Source organism: Carettochelys insculpta, chromosome 4 (genome assembly GCF_033958435.1).
Source record: "Carettochelys insculpta isolate YL-2023 chromosome 4, ASM3395843v1, whole genome shotgun sequence".
NCBI lineage: Eukaryota > Metazoa > Chordata > Testudines > Carettochelyidae > Carettochelys > Carettochelys insculpta.
This window is the reverse complement of record NC_134140.1, coordinates 42,883,062-42,906,596: the sequence shown is the minus strand read 5'-3', so window position 1 is coordinate 42,906,596 and position 23,535 is coordinate 42,883,062. Positions and strand designations below refer to the sequence as shown.

General features: G+C 40.4%; 1 protein-coding gene and 2 pseudogenes across 1 annotated transcript; all 3 read left to right on the top strand.

Annotated features, from left to right (window-relative positions):
- Window positions 1-929: 929 nt before the first annotated feature.
- LOC142012440 (toll-like receptor 1) lies at window positions 930-11,928 on the top strand. The gene is made up of 2 exons (XM_074992604.1): window positions 930-963; window positions 8,987-11,928. Exon 2 carries the CDS (start codon window positions 9,038-9,040, stop codon window positions 11,000-11,002), a length of 1,965 nt encoding a protein of 654 aa, XP_074848705.1. The 5' UTR covers window positions 930-963; window positions 8,987-9,037; the 3' UTR covers window positions 11,003-11,928.
- Window positions 11,929-18,123: 6,195 nt separating this feature from the next.
- Window positions 18,124-20,517, top strand: LOC142012249 (toll-like receptor 6; annotated as a pseudogene).
- A 27-nt stretch (window positions 20,518-20,544) lies between these two features.
- LOC142012248 (toll-like receptor 10) lies at window positions 20,545-21,906 on the top strand (annotated as a pseudogene).
- Window positions 21,907-23,535: the final 1,629 nt, after the last annotated feature.

Sequence of the window (23,535 nt, the reverse complement as noted above, 5' to 3'; positions counted from 1 at the left end):
GCTGACTTAAAGGGCCTCAGCATCTACCATCACTTGATAGAGAAGTAATAAAATAACAGTAATAGGCTTGGTTTTATTGTGACGTCAATGTCACTGTTACTGTGATGCCTCTAAAGTAAGAGAAATCTACCAATCTCCCTCTCACACCAAAATATAATTAAAATGGGGTATGGTTACACAAAGTACTTTTAGAAACCATTTTGTCACAGGAACTTACAACTAAACTAGTACATGTTGAACCTCTCTAATCCACCACCTTCGGGACCTGTATGTATGAGAATTTGGCGGACCGCGGGAGGTCAATATTGTCTAGCATATTACCACCACTTCCACTGCTTACAGGGCTCGTAGAGGACATTTGGGGGTAAATTACAGCTAAATAACAGCTCAGAACACTGAGAGGCAGAACTGGTGGCTGTAAACAAACTTTATGGGACCACAGGAAACTTGGTTACAACCATAATAAATGGTCATCCAGCTATCTAAAATCAACCTGTAAGAACTAAAATGCAAAATACTCAAAACCAGATTCAGAATCATGGGTTATCGTTAGATTATTATTGAGGTCCAGCAGAAGATATCTGAGTACCAATGTAAAAATTGTTCAACAGAAGATATATATTATTTATTTTAAAACGGATTTGTAGAAAGAGAAAGCTATTGATGGACCAGCCGAAATGAGGATTAAGGAATTTATCCTATTTAGGATACTGAAAAGAATTAAAACATGGAGGTCAATAATATAATTATTTGAGCAAAAAGTTGTATCAGTAACATCTGGAAAAATATCAGTTTTTGGAAAATACATGTGTAATTTCATAAGAAGTCAGTAGATGGCACAAACAGCTTGTGGAAGGTTTGTGTGTTAAATGTCGTTATACAAATGAGCAGGGTTACAGGAAGTTTTGCTTTTTGTCTGTTCCTGTGTAATTTTTCTGCTTACCTGCTCAGCAAGACTTCCTGGTAAGAAAGAACTATTAGTTTATGTTTCTTTTACATAGACCTCTGATTAATTTAGAGTATTGTGTTACTTGTGTACTCTGCATCTTATTCAGAAAATGAGATATGTTTTGTAAATTGTTCATGAATTAAAGTTTATTATTTGCTTTCTAGTCAGTATGTGAGTGACTAGTGTAGACTCATTTGATTTCCATAAATTCACTGAATCAGATTATAATGATTTAAATACCTTAATACTGTTATCACTGAGTCTATGCTAAAGGGTTATACCATCTCAACTAAATCAATTATCAGTGTTCGCAGGATTTGAGACAAAGCAAAAGTATAAATTAAATTGCAGCAAGGGAAGTTTAGGTTGGACATTAGAAAAAACTTCCTAACTGTCAAGTGGTTAAATGCTGAAATACGTTGCCTAAGAAGGATATGGAATCTCCATTCCTGAAGGTTTTTAAGGCAGATTAGTCAAACACCTGTCTGGGATGGGGTAGATATTGCTTGCTCATCCCGTGAGTGCAAGGGCCTAGATTTACAACTCCCTCAAGTTCCTTCCAATTTTATGATTCTTTGATATTTTAGTTATATCAGTTTTATATTTTTACATCAGGATTGTGTATTATATTGGTAATTACAAAATACATGTCCATACTTACACAATTTCAATATTTTCCATATATTTTGCACATTAATGTAGAGTTCTAAGCTTAAATATTTAAAATGTATTTTGATTATGATAAAAAATCCAGGATTTCAGGAGTGCCTGGAGTTCACCTGTGGAGAAAACAGCAGTTTGCAGTATTGTTGTGTCTGTGCTGATCCTCAGAGTATGATCATGACAGAGTGTCAATGTAATATCTTTTAGTGGATCAACTTCTGTTGGTGAAAGGGACAAGCTTCTGAGCTAAAGAACTATGTGGGCCTTGAAAACTCCTCTCTTTCAGAAAATAACAGCAACATTTGCTCTCTCTGTCTTGCTCTCACTCTCTCTTTCTGCTTAGAGTCCACGGATTTTAGCTATTTGCCTACTGAAGAAAACAGCAGAAATGTAGCACTTTAAAGACTAACAAAATGATTTATTTGGTGATGAGCTTTTGTGGGACAGACCCACTTAATCAGATCAATAGTATTTCCAGTACAGACTGATATCAGTACAGAGATAAAAAAAAATTGCAATAAAAACTGACAAATCAAATACTTAGGACTGAAGAAGGTGGCTGAGGTGTGGGCGATGTTAAGTGTCTTGCCTGAGATAATCACAAGCATCAAAGGAAGGGAAGCAATCTGTGTAATATGTGAGGTAATTGTTGTCTTTGTTCATACCACGTGTTAATGTGTTGAATGTGAATATGACTCCAATTCACAAATTTCTCTGTGTAATCTGTTTTTAAAGTCTCTTTGGTCTAAGATGCATATTCTCAGGTCTTTAGCAGAATGGCCCACTCCACTGAAGTGTGGCCAGATTGAGATTGTATTAAGATTCCTCTTCGGCAAAGAGTTTGCCCAGTTTGTCCAATGTATATAGTGGCAAGGCATGACTGGCACATAATGGCATATGTAATATTGGTCAAGGTACATGAGAATGAGCCCTTGATCTTGTAACTAACATGGTTAGGTCCAGTGATGGTATCCCCAGAATAAATATGTGGACAAAGTTAGCAGCAGGGTTTGTTGCAAGGAAAAGTTCCAAGCATTAGTATTACTGTGGTGTAGCCTGTGATTGCTAGTGAGAATCTTTCTTTGATTAGGAGGTTGTCTATAGGAGAGGACAGGCCTGACACCTAGGGCCTTTTGGAGTATACCATCATGATCTAGAATACGTCATAGGTTTTTAATGATGTGTTGCAGGGGTTTGAGCTGGGGGCAATAGGTAATGACTAGTGGTGTTCTGTTATCGATCTTCTTTGGCCTATCTTGAAGTAGTTGGTTTCTGTGTATTCATCTGGCCCTGTCAGTCTGTTTTTCCACTTCTCCTGGAGGTTAATTAAGTTTTATGAATGCTTGGTAGAGGTCTTGGAGCTTTTGGCCTCTGTCAGTAGGATCAGAGCAGATGTGATTGTATCTAAGGGCTTGACTATAAACGATGGATTGTGTGGTGTGTGCTGGATGGAAGCTGGAGGCATTTACGTAAGTGTAGCAGTCAGTGGGTTTCTGGTAGAGAGTGGTGTCGATGTGGCCATCAGTGATTTGTACTGTGGTGTTCAGGAAATGCATCTCTCTTGTGGAATAGTCAAAGCTGAGATTGATGGTAGGGTGCAGGTTGTTAAAATCCATGTGGAATTCTTCCAGAGTCTCTTTACCATGGATTCAAATGATAAAGATGTCATCAATGTAGTGTAAGTAAAGGATGGGTAATAGGGTAAATTATTTTGTTAGTCTTTAAGGTGCTACGTGACTGCTTGCTTGTTTGTCCCTAATCAAAATACTGCCTAAAGTCCAGAACTGTTAATTTTTTTGACCCCCACAAGCTCTGTCTGGAAGTATTCTACCAAAACTACTATGTTATGTCTCAGGTGGGGAAAAGGAGGAGGACTTTTCTTGGCCACCACACCTGGGGCCATTTACACCTGTAGTATGTATTTGGCTAAGAACATAAAAACAGCCATACTGGGTCAGACCATAGGCCCATCAAGCCCAGTATCCTGTCTTCCGACAGTGGCCAATACCAGGTGCCCCAGAGGGAATGAAAAGAACAGGTAATCATCAAGTGATCAATTCCCTGTTGCCCATTTCCAGCCTCTTGCAAACAGAGGCTAGGAACACCCTCCATGCCCATCCTGGCTAATAGCCATTGATGGACCTATCCTCCATTAATTTATCTCGTTCTTTTTTAAACTCTACTATAGTCTTGGTCTTCACAATGTACTCCACCGAGGAGTTCCACAGGTTAACTGTGCATTGTATGAAAAAATATTTCCTAGTGTTTATTTTAAACCTGCTGCTTATTAATTTTGTTTGGTAACCCCTAGTTCTTGTGTTGTGTGAATGAGTAAATAAGAATTCCTTATTTATTTTCTCTACACCAGTCATGATTTTATATATCTCTGTCATATCCCTCTTAACTGTCTTTTTTCCAAGCTAAAAAGTCCCAGTCTTATTAATCTCTCCTCATATGGTAGACATTCCATACCCCTAATAATTTTTGTTGCCCTTTTCTGAACCTTTTCCAATTCCAATATATCTTTTTTGAGATGGGCTGACCACATCTGTACACAGTATTCCAGAAGTGGATGTACCATGGATTTATATAAAGATAATATGACATTTTCTGTCCAATTATCTATTTTCTATTTTCTATTTTCTATCCATTTTCTGTCCAATTATCTATTCCTTTCTTAATGATTAGCTTTTTTGACTGCCGATGCGCACTGGGTGGATGTCTTCAGAGAACTATCCACAGTGACTCCAAGATCTCTTTCTTGAGTGGTAACAGCTAAGTCAGACCCCATCATTTTATATATATAGTTGGGATTATATTTTCCAAAGTGCATTACTTTGCATTTATCAACATTGACTTTCATCTGCCATTTTGTTGCCCAGTCACCCAATCTATTAAGATCCTTTTGAAGCTCTTCACAGTCTGCTTGGGACTTAACTATTTGGAGTAGTTTTGTGTCATCTGCAAATTTTGCCACCTCACTTTTTATCGCTTTTTCCAGATCATTTATAAATATGTTGAATAGCACTGGTCCCAGCACCAGCCCCTGGGGGGACACCACTATTTAACTCTCTCCATTCTGAAAAACTGACCATTTATTCCTATCCTTTGTTTCCGATCTTTTAACCAGTTACCAATCCAAGAAATGACCTTCCTTCTTATCCAATGACAGTTAACTTTGCTTAAGAGCCTTTGGTGAGGGACCTTTCTGGACTTCAAAGGCTTTTTGAAAATCTACATACACTACATCCACAGGACCCCCCTGTCCACATGCTTTTTGACCCTTTCAGAACATTCTAATAGATTGGTGAGGCACAGCTTCCCTTTACAAAAGCCATGTTGACCCTTCCCCAACAAATTATGCTCATCAATGTGTCTGACAATTCTGTTCTTTACTAGAGTTTCAACCAGTTTGCCTGGTACTGAAGTTAGACTGATTGGCTTCTAGTTGCCAGGATCACCTCTGGAGCCCTTTTTAAAGATCAGCATCACATTAGTTATTCTCCAGCCATCTGGAACAGATGCTGATTTAAATGACAGGTTACAAACTACAGTTAGTTCTGCAATTTCATTTTTGAGTTCCTTCAGACCTCTTGGGTGAATGCCATCTGGCCCTGGTGACTCATTGCTGTTTAGTTTATCAGTTTGTTCCAATACCTCTTCTAATGACACCTCAATTTGAGACATTTCATCGGATTTGTTACCTGAAAAGAATTGTTCAGGTTTGGGAATGTTCCTCACATTCTCAGCCATGACGACTGATGCAAAGAAATCATTTAGTTTCTCTGCAATGGCCTTCTCATCCTTGAGTGCTTCTTTAGCATCTCGATCATCCAGTGGCCCTACTGGTTGTTTAGCAGGCTTCCTGCTTCTGATGTTCTTAAATATTTTTGCTATTACTTTTTGACTTTCTGGCTAGCTGTTCTTCATATTTTTTGGCCTTCCTAATTATATTTTTACACTTCACTTGGCAGAGTTTATGTTCCTTTCTATATTCCTCACTAGAATTTAATTTCCATTTTTAAAGGATGCCTTTTTGTCTCTCACTGCCTCTTTTACTTTATTGTTTAACCATGGTGGCACTTTTTTGGTTCTCTTACAACATTTCCTAAATTGGGGTATACATTTAAGTTGAGCCTCTGTTGCAGTGTCTTTAAAAAGTTTCCATGCAGCCTGCAGGGATTTCACTTTATGGCCGAGTCTACACTAGCCCAAAACTTCGAAATGGCCATGCACAGCTTGTCCATATGGGGCTCCTTTTTGAAAGGACCCCATCTACTTCGAAGTCCCCTTATTCCCATCTGCTCATAGGAATAAGGGGACTTCGAAGGATGCGGGGTCCTTTCGAAAAGGAGCCCTGTCTGGACGAGCCGCGCAGCGGCGAGCCGCATCAATTTCAAAGTGCCGCGGCCACCCGCATGCTAATGAGGTGCTGAATATGTATTTCAGCGCTTCATTAGTAAACTTTGAAATGGCCATTTGCATGGCCATTTCAAAGTTTTGGGCTAGTGTAGACACGGCGTATGTGTTGTACCTTTTAATTTCCATTTAACTAACTTCCTCGTTGTGTAATCCCCCTTTCTGAAATTAAATACTACAGTCTTGAGCTTCCACAGTATTTTCCCAGCCACAGGAATGTTAAATTTAATTATAAAAAAATATTAAGCAGAAATATTCACTGCTTGGACTAGATCCTGTGCTCCACTTCGGACTAAATCGAGAATCGCCTCTCCTCTTGTGGGTTCCAGGACTAGCTGCTCCAAGAAGCAGTCATTTAAAGTGTCAAGAAACTTTACTTCAGCTTCCAGTCCTGAGGTGACTTGTACCCAATCTATACGGGGATAGTTGAAATCCCTCATTACTATTGGGTTTTTTATTTTGATAGCCTCCCTAATCTCCCTGAGCATTTCATGGTCACTATCACTAACCTGGTCAGGTGGTCAGTAATATAACTCAGCCATTATATTCTTATTATTCAAGCATGGAATCACTATCCAGAGAGATTCTATGGACCAATTTGGTTCATTTATGAGTTTTACTTCATTTGATTTTATGCTTTCTTTAACGTATAGTGCCACCCCTCTCCAGCACGACCTGTTCTGTCCTTCCGATAAATTTTGTACACTGGTATTACTGTGTCCCATTGATTATCCTCATTCCACTGAGTTTCTGTGATACCTATTATATTGACAACTTCGTTTAATTCAAGGCACTCTAGCTCACTCATCTTATTTATTTATACTTCTAGCATTTGTATATAAGCACTTTAAGAACTTGTCACTCTTTAGCTGCCTGCTAGTGTGACTGCCTGGAAGGGCACTGACTGAAATCCCATTCAGCCACTGCAGAAGACTTCAATCACAGCAATCTGTAGTTAACACTGGGTTGTATGCAATTTACTTTGGGTGGGTGGTGAATGATCTTTTGAAGGAGGCCTTAAAAATGAAGTTTTTGTCTATTCTCCATCTATATAATAAGGAGCCCATGGGCCTTTAAACACAGTTGAGATTGTCACTGTGAATTTGCCTTAAATTTCTCACCATTACCACACATGTGGATTCCTATCTGGCTGCAGCTAGGTGATTGCATTTTCCAGATGCAACCCTTATCAAGGTTAAGTGCTTTGGGATCATTCAGAATAAGTGCCATGACCATGACTCTGTCAAATGTTCATTCTGAAATACAGATCCTAAAGATCACAGACATTTTTTAACTCTTGTCCATATCACTGTACTTTACTGTGCTGACTCAAAAAACAACTATGGACAGAAGAAAGAGGACAAAAAATGAATGCAGGCATGACTTAATAATTTGATTCAAATGACCAACATTCAGGAATAAAGAAGAGGATTTATTTTAATAAATAAGCTGGAAAATGTGTTGCTTCCTTTCGTCTCATCCTTACATCTAAAGCATGGCTGAAATTATGTCTTGGACAATGTCATGGAAAGAAAGACAGAAGAGTAGATTTCAGGGCCTTAGTCAGCTTTGCTTTAGCATCACCTAAGTGAACAAGGGGGCATCTCATTTAAAGTTTGATCCTACATAGTACTGGAGAAGTGTTGTCCATAGAGGCATGAGTTAAGAAAGTTACAATCAGAGCAATGAAGGCTGCTTAGTCCACTCCTGTAGAGCTGTCATATAGAATAGCCAAATTACTCAGTAACAGAAGTAAGTCCCAATATGGGAAAACATAGCTAAGGGTCTCAACTCTCTTGCCATACTTATGATTGCATTTATACTGCCATTCTGTGCCATGCCCAAGCCCAAGTATTCACAGGGGAACTGCTGTGAAAAAAAGCAAATTAAATTTAACTTGGCACCTAAACCAAAATCTGAACCTAGGTCTCCTCAGGTGAAAATACTGCATCTCAGCCCAAGTTTTCTAATTTGTTTCTCATTATGGTCCAACATATTGGCCATATCTACACAGGCAGCCTCTGTTGACAGAGGTCCCAGTCGACAGAGAAACCTCAGCAGTACCTCTGTCAACAGATAGTGTCTCCACACACAAAAGGAGATTGAAAGAGCAAGCCACTCTATCGACAGAGAGCAGCCAGACTTCCCTGCCCTGTCTTGCCAGAATGGCTGACAGGAAGCTCGACAAACAGGGCTGCCCAGAGAACTGGAAGTTCTCTCTGTTGACAGAAGTGTCTAAATGGGCACTCTGTTGACAAAACGCTGTTGACAGAGGTGCTATACCTGATTGGGAACAGGGATAATGCTGTTGACTGAACAGCTGAGTTTTGTCCACAAACTCTCCACAGAGCACTTTAACTGTGTAGACGCTTGGCGAGTTTTGTCAACAAAAGCCCAGTTTTGTTGACGGAAGCTGCCCATGTAGACACAGACATTATTTTTAAAAGGTATGTGTCAATGAGTTACCATTACTGTTACTTATTGACCTACTAAAAGTTGTTAACATAAGTAAAGGTTTGGCAAGGAATGTCATATTTTATGTCTAATTAAATATAATACCAAAGAGAGTTTGTGGGGATTGGCAGGGGGATAGAGCCTATTCCCCTGTGAGACCTTTTACCTCCTGCAAGCCTTTTGCTTACAGCATAGAGTGGCAGTGGCAGACAGGTATTGCTTCTGATAGCTCTTTGGTAGATTATGTGAAATTAATTAGTTGTTGGTCTCAGTCCAGTTCTTGTTGGACAAACATTTAAAAAGTAGTCAGAGTGTCATTTTGCCGTTAAACAGATAGTAAATGAATGAATATCAACATGCTGTGCCTCTCTTGAATAGTAGACTGCCCTCCACTGCTGTTAAGAGAAGGACACTTAGCGCCTTTCAGGATTTGGCCCTCACACCTATATTGGACACTCATCTAGTCATTACAATAGTCATTTAATGTAAATCTTTTTACAGGGGCAGAACCGGTATGGAGAAATGCTGAAGAAGTACAACAAATAACAAAACATGGCAGGAAACAGAGGCTCTCTCACAACCTTTCTCTTTTGTAGTTGTGTCTTTATATTAACTCTGTGGAACAATATCAAGCCATCTGATGAACATGAATTTATTGCAAAGTATTCCAGTACCGTTCCAAAAGACCATTTTGATTATGAAACCAAGATCCTGCCTACCTCACACACAAAGGGACTTCAGTTTGTATCAGCAGACAACAGAATAAACCATGCCAGTTGGGATGTGGTACACAATACTTCAGACAGTTTAGAACTGGCTAATATCTCAGAGAATGGAATCGGTGATTTAATGGAATTATTGTCAACATATAACAAAACCTCAAAAATAAAAAATTTTACTCTGACCAATATTACAATATCCTGGATAAACTTTATTAAAGTTCTTCAGATTGTGTGGCATACATCTATTGAATATTTCAATATCTACAATATCAAACTGTTATCAAAAATTGAAAAACAGTACTTCAACTACAGTGGAACTTCAATGAAAGCACTGACAATAAAGAATGTTTCCATTGAAGTATTCTATTTTTCACAGGACGACGTATACAGCATATTTTCGGAGATGAACATTGAAGCCTTGACAATATCTGATTCAAAGATAATACATATGCTGTGCCCTTCCAAAACAAGTCCATTTCTCTTTTTAAACTTTTCAAACAATGATTTGACAGATACAGTTTTTGAAAGGTGTAACAGCTTAGTCCTCCTGGAAACACTTATTATGCAGAGGAATCAATTAAAAAAACTTTCTAAGGTTGGTTTAATGACAAGTGAGATGAAATCCCTAACATATGTGGACATAAGTAGGAATTTACTGTATTATGATGAGGATGAGAATCACTGCCACTGGGCTGAAACTCTGGCTAAACTGAATTTGTCCTCAAACAAACTGACAGACTCAGTTTTTGGATGTTTGCCACTCAATGTCCAAATACTTGACCTACAAAATAACCAAATCAGAATTGTTCCCAAAGACATCACTGAACTGAAAGCTTTGAAAGAACTAAATATTGCCTTTAACAGGTTAACTGAGCTGCCTGGATGTAGTCATTTTATGGGTCTGGAGTTACTGAATATAGAAGAGAATTCAATTCTCACCCCGTCATCTGACTTCTTCCATAGCTGTAAAAATATCAAAGAGCTAAGAGGAGGACACAATCCATTCCAGTGTTCTTGTGAATTACGAGACTTCATCAGTTTTGAAAAAAAATCAGGTGGAAAGTTGGTTGGCTGGCCAGAATCTTATGTGTGTGAATATCCAGATGGCTTAAAAGGAACCCAGCTAAAGGACTTCCATTTGTCTGAACTATCTTGCAATACTACACTTTTGCTTGTTGTAGCTTTAGTTGTTACGGTGGTTGTAGTGGCTGTGACATCCTTTCTGTGTATCTATTTTGACATAACGTGGTATTTAAAGATGATGTGGCAATGGGCACAAACAAAACGCAGGGTTCAGAACAGTCACCCTGAAGATCTGCAAAGCATTTTACAGTTTCATGCTTTTATTTCATACAGCGAACGTGATTCCCTCTGGGTGAAAAGTCATCTGATCCCAAACCTGGAGAAGGAAGATGGGTCTGTACAGATTTGTCTGCATGAGAGGAACTTTGTTCCTGGCAAAAGCATTGTTGAGAACATTATAAACTGCATTGAGAAAAGCCACAAATCAATCTTTGTTTTGTCTCCAAATTTTGTGCAGAGTGAATGGTGTCACTATGAGCTTTACTTTGCTCATCACAAATTGTTTAGTGAAAATTCCAATAGCTTAATCCTCATTCTACTGGAACCAATCCCTCAGTATCTAATTCCTGCTCGGTATCACAAGCTGAAATCTCTCATGTCAAAGAGAACATACTTGGAGTGGCCAAAGGAGAAAAGCAAACATGGACTTTTCTGGGCTAATCTTAGGGCGGCTATTAACATTAACTTGCCAATATCTGCCAATGTGGTGTAAAAATAGAAAATTATTTTTGCTTGTTTTGCTTTTTTATTCTGAGAAAATAGTAAGCATTCTATTATAAAGATTAAATATGAGAGTGTTTTCTGTTTAATTGTAAAAGCCATTTTTTAAAAAACTGCCAACATCTTTGCACGTAGTTTTGAAATCTTCTCCTAACTATGGGAAGAAATTGTTACCCTAGAACCTGGGAAAACCCTACAGATGAAGAATATTTAAGTCTGTTAGTGGATAGTAAATTAGATATGTGTTTGACAGATAATGATATTCTTTTGCGGTAGCACCATATCAGTCTATGGATTCATCCACTAATCATGCACATGGTAATATTTTTATAAAGCAGCATGTTCACTCTGAAAGTACTTACGAGTTGCAAATGCAATAATGTTTTGTTTACTGGGAAAGGGAAGTATATAGTGACTTCCAGCACCCAGTCAGTGTACCAGCAAAGCTTGATTAATGGCATCTGCAAGGTCTTCTCCATTAGTAACGAAAACACCCTAAACTTATATTAACAAAAATGGCTAGGAACTTGGAGTGTCCCTATGTTCAGAACCTGGGTGTTGAGTAAATTTTTAAGGTTCACAAGTTGGGCACCAAAACCTAGTCACTTTTGAAAATGTAGACCACAGTTTTGAAAAATACAAAACAAAATGTATAAGCAGTAGTACAGATTCACAAGCAAACCAGAAATTTATCAGAAAGTTTAAGTGGGAGAGTAACCATTTCTATCACTAAAATGCTTCAAAATTCGCATTGCTAGGGACTTGGGACTCTATGGGAAATCTCCCATTATCATGGCCCTGAGGCTGGAGATCTTGCTTCCCACCATGGTCCCTGGGCTGTGGCCAGGGTAACAGAGCTTTTCTGACATTTGGGCTACGTCTACACGTGCCCCAAACTTCGAAATGGCCACGCAAATGGCCATTTTGAAGTTTACTAATGAAGCGCTGAAATGCATATTCAGCGCTTCATTAGCGTGCGGGCAGCCGCAGCACTTCGAAATTGATGCGCCTCCCCACCGCATGTCTCGTCCCAATGGGGCTCCTTTTCAAAAGGACCCCGCCTACTTCGAAGTCCCCTTTTTCCCCATCAGCTCATGGGAATAAGGGGACTTCGAAGGAGGCGGGGTCCTTTCGAAAAGGAGCCCCATCTGGACGAGCCGCGCGGTGGCGAGGCGCATCAATTTCGAAGTACCGCGGCCGCCCGCATGCTAATGAGGCACTGAATATGCATTTCAGCACTTCATTAGTAAACTTTGAAATGGCCATTTGCGTGGTCATTTCGAAGTTTGGGGCACGTGTAGACACGGCCTGGGAGTACAGTGGGGTGTGGGGGAAGGAGCAAGCAGGGGTGTGGCCTCAGGGGCAAGAGGCAGAGTTGGGATGAAATAGAGTTAGGGCCATGGGAGATGGGGCAGAATGGGAAAGGGGATGCAGGTGAAATTGGGGCAGGGATGGAAGTGGAAGAGGTAGAATAGGGTAGCAGCTCCTGAATGGGAGCTCCATCTAGGGCAGGTGGCTCTGCCACAGTTCCAGTTGAGGTACAAGCACAACCCTGTCTGGGGCTGAGCTCTCAACCCTGCCATGGTCATAGAACATAAGAACGGCATACTGGGTCAGACCAAAGGTCCATCTAGCCCAGTATCCTGTTTGCCGACAGTAGCTGATGCCAGGTGCCCCAGAGGAGGTGAGCCGAAGACAACGATCAAGCGATTTGTCTTCTGCCATCCATCTCCCGCCTTCGACAAAAGGCTAGGGCACCATACCTTACCCCTTGCTAATAGCCATCTATGGACCTAACCTCCAAATATTTATCGAGCTCTTTTTTAAACTCTGTTAGAGTCCTGGCCTTCACAGCGTCCTCTGGTAAGGAGTTCCAGAGGTTGACTGTGCGCTGTGTGAAGAAAAACTTTCTTTTATTAGTTTTGAACCTGCTACCCATTAATTTCATTTGGTGTCCTCTAGTCCTTATATTATGGGAACAAGTAAATAACTTTTCTGTATTCACTTTCTCCACACCATTCATGATTTTATATACCTCTATCATATTGCCCCTCAGTCTCCTCCTTTCCAGACTGAAAAGTCCCAGTCTCTCTAGCCTCTCCTCATATGGGACCCGTTCCAAACCCTTAATCATTTTAGTTGCCCTTTTCTGAACCTTTTCTAATGCCAATATATCTTTTCTGAGGTTAGGAGACTACATCTGCACACACTACTCAAGATGCGGGCGTACCATGGTTTTATAAAGGGGAAGTAAGATATTCTTCGTCTTCTTTTCTATCCCTTTTTCAATTATTCCTGACATCCTATTTGCTTTACTGACTGCCATTGCACGCTGCATGGATGTTATCAGAGAGCTATCCACTATAATTCCAAGATCCCTTTCCTGATCTGTTGTAGCTAAATTAGCCCCCATCATACTGTATGTATAATTGGGGTTATTTTAGTCCTGATCAAGTTCTAAGCCCCATCTCACCCCAAGCAGGGAAAGACCAAATGGATTTGTCATTTTGCAGGTCCCAGTGGCCACAGTTTGCTGTTCCTGGCCAATGGGAGCTATGGGAAGCAGCAGGTCATAGGGATATGCTGGTTGCTGCTTCCCACAGCCTCATTGGCTGGGAACAGCAAACTGCTGCAACTTGGAGTTGCAAGGGGCCATGCCTGAACACGCCTAATGTAAACAAAATGTCTTGCAGCCCAACAACAGCTTATCCTATTGGGGTGTGTGCGGCCTGCAGGCCACAAGTTGCCTGCCACTGTTTTGTTGTGTAGCTCTGATTTTTCAAATTCCAGTTTATTACATCTCCTGATTAACACCATGTTTGTAACACTGTTGTTTAAGTGACCATTATTCACCATCTGTGTACCTGAGGACCTTGTGGGGATAACTATCTGTGCTCGAGGGGTTGTGTTTGGAACCTGGTCCAGAATACTCTTTTCTGTAATGAGAAAGAAATCCTTAATGTTGCTAAAAAATACAACCTGAGACTTCAACCCTCACTGAGCCCCAGAACTGTATATGTCACAGGATCTGGCTCACGAGGTAAAATAATAAAACTTTAATACCTTCTCACCTCCTTTACTGTTTGAAGCATTATTACACAATGGCTACGTCTACACGAGCCCCAAACTTCGAAATGGCCACGCAAATGGCCATTTTGAAGTTTACTAATGAAGCGCTGAAATGCATATTCAGCGCTTCATTAGCATGCGGGCGGCCGCGGCACTTCGAAATTGATGCACCTCCCTGCCGCGCGTCTCGTCCCAATGGGGCTCCTTTTCAAAAGGACCCCGCCTACTTCGAAGTCCCCTTTTTCCCATCAGCTCATGGGAATAAGGGGACTTCGAAGTAGGTGGGGTCCTTTCGAAAAGGAGCCCTGTGGGGACGAGACGCACAGTGGTGAGGCACGTCAATTTTGAAGTGCCGCGGCCACCCGCATGCTAATGAAGCGCTGAATATGCATTTCAGCGCTTCATTAGTAAACTTCGAAATGGCCATTTGCGTGGCCATTTCGAAGTTTGGGGCTCGTGTAGACACGGCCAACAAGTAGCAGTGTTCAACTGGTGCAGACACTAGAATTAACAGTCTCCCTTCTCCCACAAATTTTACATCTCTGACTGTATTCAAGTCACATTAATAGCATCTACATGCCATAATATGATCTTCTGTAATGTGCTACTATGATTACAAACAGGATTACATATGTTCCACTTAAAATAAGTACTTCCCTTAGCAGAAAAAATAGTATTTCACAGTAACTCTATTAAATTGGTTATAGAAGTGATACATACATGAATTAGATAAAGTAACAGTTACAAATATTAAAGCAAAATATTACAGAAAGCACTACATGAAAACAGAAAAGCAAGAAGAGATGTCATGTGCTTACAGTCTCTAATCATATAAGATAACATTATTAACATTATGATCACTGGGGCCGGCTTCATTTTGCTAGAACACTTGACAACAGTAAACCAACATTAAACCGAAGTTGATCAAGAATTTGCAGAGTGGATCTGCTGCTCTTGAGTTATATAGTTGGAAGACATATAACATTCCTTTTAAAAAACCCATCTTAATGGCCACAAATCAAGCTATCACGAATCAAGCGAGGCAAGTGGCTGTTTGTGATTACTACTTTTCAGCTAAGCTCTGTTCACTTCATGATTCTATCCCACCCTCATCCCATTTCCCCATGTTGTCCTTTTAGATTGCTTAGCATCTCACATAGCCTGTGAGTTCTCTGAGGCTGGGGCTATCTTCTTTATCTTCCCGTGAAACTTGTAGCATTAAGCGGGTGCGTTGAGTCTATCACAATACAGATAATGACTGTCATATTTTCCAATCCAATAACCATTATATATAATCAAAGGACTTTCTGTTCCACAGTCTTCAGCTGAATACTGAACATAGATGGGCCTGTTTTTTTTTTGAAAAAAAGGATCACTGATTCATTCTGTTTACTTTAATCTTGTTTTTAGCAGACAGTGTCTTGTACATTCTTTTGTGCTGTATCTTTTTATCAGACTTTGGGCCGACCTATGGCTTTGGAAAAACAGTGGCACGTTGGAAAAAGGGAGAGAAAGCACTGACCTCATAATAGGTCACGTAGGCTTCCCCATTAAAAAAAACCAACAAAAAACACCAGTAACAGAGTTAGCTTAACTTTGGTGAAGAAAATAACATACTTGTTTTTTAGTTTGTAGCTACTAGGGAGAAGACCCCAATCAAAAAGTAAATAAAGGCTTTATATAAATATTTGTACCATGGGAAGCATGTATGGTTTCAAAAGTAACTAATAAAGAGCTGTGTTAACAAGACAAATGGAAATTGTCTTAAAGGAAACAAGCCTAAATCTTGACTGTCCTGAAGAACAAGCAAGGACTGGGAGGTAGGAGGAGAGGAGAAGAAAGGAAGGCATTGGAGGAAGCATAAACTGGTTTCAGCTTGGTGTGACAGCCCCCATGCTTTATAAAAATCAGTTTGTGAATATAAATACACATAACTTGAAAATGCTTTAAAAAAGGTACCTCATGGTACCTGTCCATTTTAATGTTACTATCAGTTGAATCTGTATATCTTATTTTTGTGTGTGTCATTCTTGTATTTGAAGTTAGAAATATGCAGTGTGAATCTGTTTATAGTTCTAAATGTATTAATGAAGGTCAATACTCATACCCTGGAAACCTAATGGCTGTTTGATCAACTCCACGTTGATCAACTCCTGTAAGTGCAAATGGTGGTTGGTTCTAGGAAAAATATGACTATGCCATCTGGTACTGGAATCCATTTTGAACCTGGTATTTTTCCATGGGATGGGGAGATGTCAAATGAAAGATTCCTGTTCTGGGAGAAAGTATATTTAAGCAGTGGGATGGAATCAGCCCTTTTGTCTTCAGCTGGCTCTTGAAACTACCTGGCAAACCCTAAGAGGATAAAAAGTGGCTGAGAAGAGTTATAGCCTCAAGTTAGAGTAAATGATTGACTCTAATTTGAAGGTTTTTCGATGAAATAACAGCTGTTTAGGATAAGAATTTGCATGTACTGTAACAAGTTTCTTCATGGATTAGAAGTAGCTATGCATTTTCTATTAATTTTAATTTAGTAACTTACTTTGGTCTGACTGTTTTCACTTGCAACTATTTAAATACTACTTTTTGTACTTAATAAAAATACTTGTGTTTATTATCAGGCCCAGTGTAAATAATTTTCATCTGGGGAGGGAGCAACCATTGTGCATCTCTCTTTCATCGAGAAAGGGGGGCGTGTAAGCTTTCCCTGTGTAAAGTTTTTACACAAAGTAAGATGTATTTGTTTTGAGGAGGCGGGTTTTGGTCCCCTTTGGGGGTTGGTTTTCTGGATGCAGAGCCCTTTGAACTGAGTCCTCACAGAGTTGAAATACTTCAATGTCTGAATTAACCCCAATTCCATGACTTGTCTAGAGGAGGCCAAAAGATCTCGCCCAGCAGAACAGGATTGTGGGGAGCCCCAGAGAGCAAGAAAGTGGGCATTGGTGGCCTGATCAGCACATTGGGGACCAGTCCCAAGGGAACTTCTGTGATCACACCCCATCACACTAGGGTTGTTAAATTTTTATAGATATTGTCACTTCCTCACTAACCTTTTTTTTAAAACCAATGTAGCCTTCTTCCATTATTGCAGATTATTCTTAAATAATTCCTAGTGATTATTGTAATTTTTCTGATTAAATTCTTCCTGCTAGCTGATTTGACTCATAATTGGTTTTATCTTGGTGAAACTGTCCCTTTTAAACCACCAAGTGTACATACTGCTGGTCAACATATATTGTGCATATTCAATGAAGAAATAATCCTGGGTGATTGCAATGAAAACTTATGCTTTCTAAACCTTTAAAAAGTACCTTCTGCTGAATTGTGATTGCGTTGTGCATTCATCCAAAAAGAATGGCTATTGGCATGCTTCTATCAGTTGTGCATCAGAGTACAACCAACCATAATTTAGTTCTTTAGCTTTTGGAGAACATCCCATTTAACTTAATTTTTGTCCTCTTCATGCAGTGGTTCTCCAGAAAACTGATGGTGCTTGTGTGCTGGTTTGCTTTGACAGTTCTATGTGAAATTCCTGTGTTTTTTTGTTTGGGTCAGCAAATTATAAATAATCTTTCATAGCTCAGTTGAATGATTTACATGAGTGTCTGGAGCTTTAAGAATTTATAGTATTCTTTTATTATTGGACTTCGGATAAAGGCTGATAGTCAGTGCTTCATGAGTTTCTGCATGACTTCATTACATTCTATAGATGATATTTGACTCTCTTGATTCCTCTAAGGAGAGAAAAGTATTAAAACAGTTTTCTTAACATTGTGGAAGTAACCTGGGAACAAAAAGCCACTTCTGGCACTTTACTGAAATGACCACTGAGAGTCATATGTAATGGCAGGTTATGAATGCTGTTCAAAATCTATCAGTGACTGAGCATAGCAAGGGAATGCTTGTAAGCAGGTGTGGGGAGAACTTTAAATTTGTGCTTGGGGAACCATTCAAGTGTCATTAATCTGCTGCGTATGCTATGTGTGAGAATTTAGTGGCATTTACTGACATGTTCTGGGATAGCAGAAACACATTGGTCAGCAGATGTACCCACTTTTTGTGCACACCGAGGAAGTCTGCATGTATGACTGCATTGAAAGTGGTAAGGTAACTACTGAAGCATGCCAGTTATCAGAAAGAGGAAGTTTATAAATATATAGGTCGTCAGCAGCCAAACAGCATTATCTGGAGACTTGATTCCCAGTATCTAGACAAATGGCCATCTTCAACAGTATCAATCATATAGTTTACAAACAAACATAACTGGTGCACAAAGGTGTAAAAGACTCACATATGTGGAAAGAGGAAGTCACCATTCTGGTCACTGATATTATGCAGTGCAAGCCAGACTGTCTGAACTATGGCTGACTAAGCTCTTGGTTTACACACTGTTTGCACTGTCTGAAACTAAGCTTTTGCTTAGCTTCAGTGCTATTGAGTGCCCAAAGGGTGCAGAGATGAAGCTCAACTGCGTAATAGCAGATCTACAGATCCCACAGAAGTTTAAACATTCTTCAGGGAGGAAATATTAAGATTTTAATAAAACTGGTGTTTTACTGATACTTGTGTAGAGTGAAAAGAATTAGCTGCATTTTCTTCACCCTCAAGGCTTTGAAATGAAGTCTTCCTGTAACACTCATCTGCATAAATTAATTAGCTAAAAGGTGGTGGTGCTTGTTCAATATATGGTACTTTCCCTTCAGACTCACTGCTCTAGCACTATGATTCTTGTATAGACATTTAGTTCTGTGCAAGTTGGTATAAGTATTATTACATTGGAGTTCTTCACCTGCTTGCATTCACGATGGCATTTTACATCCACTTTTCAGATTATGTCTACTCTACAGTATAAATTTGATTTTCTTAAATTTGATTTTATAATGCTGTGATTTATAAATTCAGATTTGAGTATCCTCACCTCCCCAAAAGTTGAGTTAATGTTGCCACACCGAATTGCCAAACATCAACGGTTGCAGTAGTGCATTGTGGGAACCTATTTCACAGTTCCCTCAGCCCCATAGCATTCTGGGTTTTTTCATTGGTGCAGTATGGGAAGAGAATGCCCTGCAAGTTGTGGTGGGTATGTGATGTCATCTTCCCACATTGCATTGCCTTCATTCCCCTCCTGTGGAAAGCAAACTGCTATTTTTTCAGAAGGAAAGAAGGAAAAGTAGGGGATTGCAGGTGAAAGAAAACCAAACAGGCTGGTTTCAGAAGGTGACTGAACCATGTAAACTGGTTGCTCAGCCACTTTTCCACTGTAGAAAGCACACCTTCGAAAGGACCCCGCCTACTTCAAAGTCCCCTTATTCCCATACTGTACTGCTTCCGGTTGCCAGTCCTTCCCCAAACAATAGTTAACTTCTGACTGCTTCTTGTAGGTCTTGGCATTCTGGTGACTGTTGTTAAAATGGAACTGAACATCCACCTGTCTCCAGAGGGCAAGGAAGTCCAGGACCTCCTGACAGGTCCCTGAAGAAGAACAGAGTATGGGTACTACAAAGGGCATGTGACTAAGAATGTGTCAGAACAACAGAGGGAGAAGGTATATGGCAGGACAAGGACTATGTATATTTTAGTGCAAAGGATGTCTAGCAGCAGTATGAGAAAACAAAAGACAAGAACAGGATCTCTGGTAATGCTCCCACTCAGTGTTCCCTCTAATTTTTTCCACCCGTGGGCAGAATTAATTTTGTTATGTGCACCTGGGTACCTGTGGGGCGTGGGCAGGAGTGCACAGTGAAACCTAAATGTGCTGAACATTGTGCTAAGCACAGAGACCTGACAGAGCCAGGGCTTCAGGGGAATTTGGGATGACTGCTCTGCCTGAAGAGCAGGGAGAATCAAGGTCAAAGTGGGGGCGGGGAGGTGTCAGGGTGCTAGGGGTAGGAAGAGAAACCAGAGTGGGTGTTCTGAACTTCATATTTCAGATTCCAGTTTTCTGCCTGAACTGCAAGTATTAAATCTGTCTGTAACCTCATCAGAGAGCTTGACTTCAGTGTTTTCAAATTCAGTGAGAAATTAAAATACTTAGATTTATCTTGTTAACAACTTGTGGAATATTTGCTGTCAGACTTTTGCTGGCCTTAGACATTTAGCTCTTTCTTTCAATAATTTTTAAACTTTGCCCATTGGTCAGGAATTTGGCAATTTATTGAACCTGGAATACCTGGAGCTGAGTGCCACAACGATACAAAAGTCAGACTTCAAAAATATTACACATTTGCAACTTCATCCTGTCCTCTTAACCTTGAAGGTCTTTGTCACTATGAATCCAAGAGTCTGACGGTCTTGAACACAAAGAAACTTCACATTGTTCACTCAAAACCCAATAACTTTACATTTCCTCTTTTGTGTGAAGGGATGAGCTCTTGAGAGGAGTTAGAATTGTCAGATATTATATGTAACTCTACAGAATTATCCTTTCCCTTCTTTTGACACAGACATTCAGTCTGAGGTTTAACAATGTGGATTTCTCTGGGAGTGCTGTTTTCTCAATTTTCATGATTGTTTGGTGCACACCTGTAGAGTGTTTCATTGTGAAAAAATTGACCTTTTGCTGATCTATTCAGAGTACAACACATACTGACTTTTCTTTCTTATTAAGAAATTATTTGTCTACTCAGGTACTTTAATGAAAGCCCTTATATTAGAGCACATTTGTACTAAGTTTTTTGTTCTTCCTCTTAAGAGATTCTGTACAGAACATCTTCAGAGATGAACATTGAAAATCTGATCATATCTAACGTGTATGTACCACACATGCTATGCCCTTCTAAAACCAGCCTGTTTCAATATTTAGATTTTCATATAATGCCCTGATGAGCTAGTTAAGAACTGTGCAATTCTCACTCATTTGAAAATGCTTATCTTAGAGAGAAATCAAGTAGAGAACATTTCCAAGATGAGCTCAATGTTGAGTTAAATGTGAAACATATGGACATAAGTAGGAGCACTGGCTAAACTGAATTTGTCCTCAAATAAATAGACAGACTCAGTTTTTGGATGTTTGCCACTCAATGTCCAAATACTTGGTCTACAAAATAACCAAATCTGAACTATTCTCAAAGATATTACTAACTGAAAGCTTTGAAAGAGCTGAATATTGCCTTTAACAGGTCGACTGAGCTGCCTGGATGTGTAGTCATTTGACGGGTTTGGAGTTACTGAATATAGAAGAGAATTTAATTCTCACCCTGTCATCTGACTTCTTCCATAGCTGTAAAAATATCAAAGAGCTAAGAGGAGGACACAATCCATTCCAATGTTCTTATGAATTACGAGAATTCATCAGTTTTGAAAAAAAAATCAGGTGGAAAGTTGGTTGGCTGGCCAGAATCTTATGTGTGTGAGTATCCAGATGGCTTAAAAGGAACCCAGCTAAAGGACTTCCATTTGTTTGAACTATCTTACAATACAACACTTTTGCTTGTTGCAGCTTTAGTTGTTACAGTGGTGGTTGTAGTGTCTGTGACATCCTTTCTGTGTATCTATTTTGACATAACGTGGTATTTGAAGATGATGTGGCAATGGGCACAAACAAAACACAGGGTTCAGAACAGTCACCCTGAAGATCTGCAAAGCATTTTACAGTTTCATGCTTTTATTTCATACAGCGAACGTGATTCCCTCTGGGTGAAGAGTCATCTGATCCCAAACCTGGAAAAGGAAGATGGGTCTGTATGGATTTGTCTGCATGAGAGGAACTTTGTTCCTGGCAAAAGCATTGTTGAGAACGTTATAAACTGCACTGAGAAAAGCCACAAATCAATCTGTTTTTGTCTCCCAATTTTTTGTCCCCAGGGGGTTATCCGTTTTAGTTTGTAGCTTTACAAATAACAAGCAGTCTTAGACTGCACCTTAGACACCAACAAATATATTAGGTCATGAGCTTTCTTGGGCAAAATCCACTGCCTCATGAAAAATGGTGAGGAAAAAACATTTTTTTCTTTGAGTAAGTGGGTTTTCTCATGGCCTAATACATTTGTTAATCTCCAAGGTGAAACAGAACTGCTTGCCTTTTTTAATCCAGTTATACTTTTGGACCTTGCAATCTTTCTAGGCAACAAGTTCTACAGGTTGACTGTGAGTTTTGCAAAGAAGCACTTCCTTGTGATTGTTTTATTATAATGAGCAGGACCTGCCCCTTTGTGGTGGTTACCAAGCAGGGAGCTTGCTGAGAGCTTCAGCCCTGAGGATCCCACCAGGGCAGGGGCAAGCCCAGCAGCCTCAGCCCTAGCCCCAACCTCAGGGACCGGCTGGGGCCAGGAGAACCCTGGCAGACCTGGGCCAGAAACTAGTCGGTGTATGGAGCCCCACCAGCAGCTTTAGTCCCTGGGACCCTGCTGGGGCTGGTGGAACCCCAGTGGGCTTGGGCCTGGGAGCTGGCAGCGACACAGATCTCCACCAGCAGCTGTAGGGCTGGGTGAACCCCAGCACCCCAGGAGCTGGCAGCTGGCCAGGGCATGGAGCTCTACTGGCAGCTCCAGCCCTGGGGACTAGGCTGGGCGAAGCCCAGCTGCTCTAGCCCTGGGGATCCAGATGGGTCTGGGGGAACCCCAGCAGACCTGGGGCTGGGAGCTGGCAGGGATGCAGAGGGAGTCATCTAGGGCATGGACCTCTGCCTGCAGGTCCAGCCCCAGGGATGTGGTTGGCTCCGGGGGGAGCCCCAGCAACCCTGAGGCTGGGAGCTGGCAGGGGCACAGAGCTCCGCCACAGCCCCAGGATTGGGAGCTGGCAGTGCTATCCCCAGGGACCCAGGGGAACCTGAGCAGCCCTTGGGCTGGGAGCCAGCTGGGGCGTGGAGCTCCACTGGCAGCTGCAGTCCCAGCGACCCAGCTTGGGTGGGATGGATGGATGGACACCTCTCCTGTTACAATCATATATATTTTCATTTGATGACCTCAGTTTGTGCATTATGTGAACAGATAAACCAAAACTGTTCAGTTTCTCCACATCACGTACGATTTTATATTCTTCTGTGATATACCTCATTAGCTGCCTCTTTTCTAAGGTGACCAGCATGATGTATTCACACACTAGTTGGGTTCAGTTGCACTATTCATATGCCAAACGCTAAGCACATGCTAAAGGGACTGATTCAAAGACGAGCCTTACCACCAATTCATGAAGAAGCTTTTCTGTGTAGGGCTTGCAGGTTTTGTCCCTACATTCCTTGAGCACTTATGCATTTTGGTTGGCCTAGACCTGCATACAAAGAATTTCTGAGAATATTGATCAATTATTTACTGTATATTCATTAATACCTGAAGTTATGAAGAGAAATATTTAACATGGTAATGCTCAAAATTGCTGCAATCTGTATTAGTCCGTAACAGCTCACTTTCCTGTAACTTATTTTTATGAAAAGACGTTACTATCTATTTTGATAGAGTAACGTTTTCTATTAGGAATTGGCAAAGACAGAAGAGGAACAAAAGTCTTTTATTCTTTCAA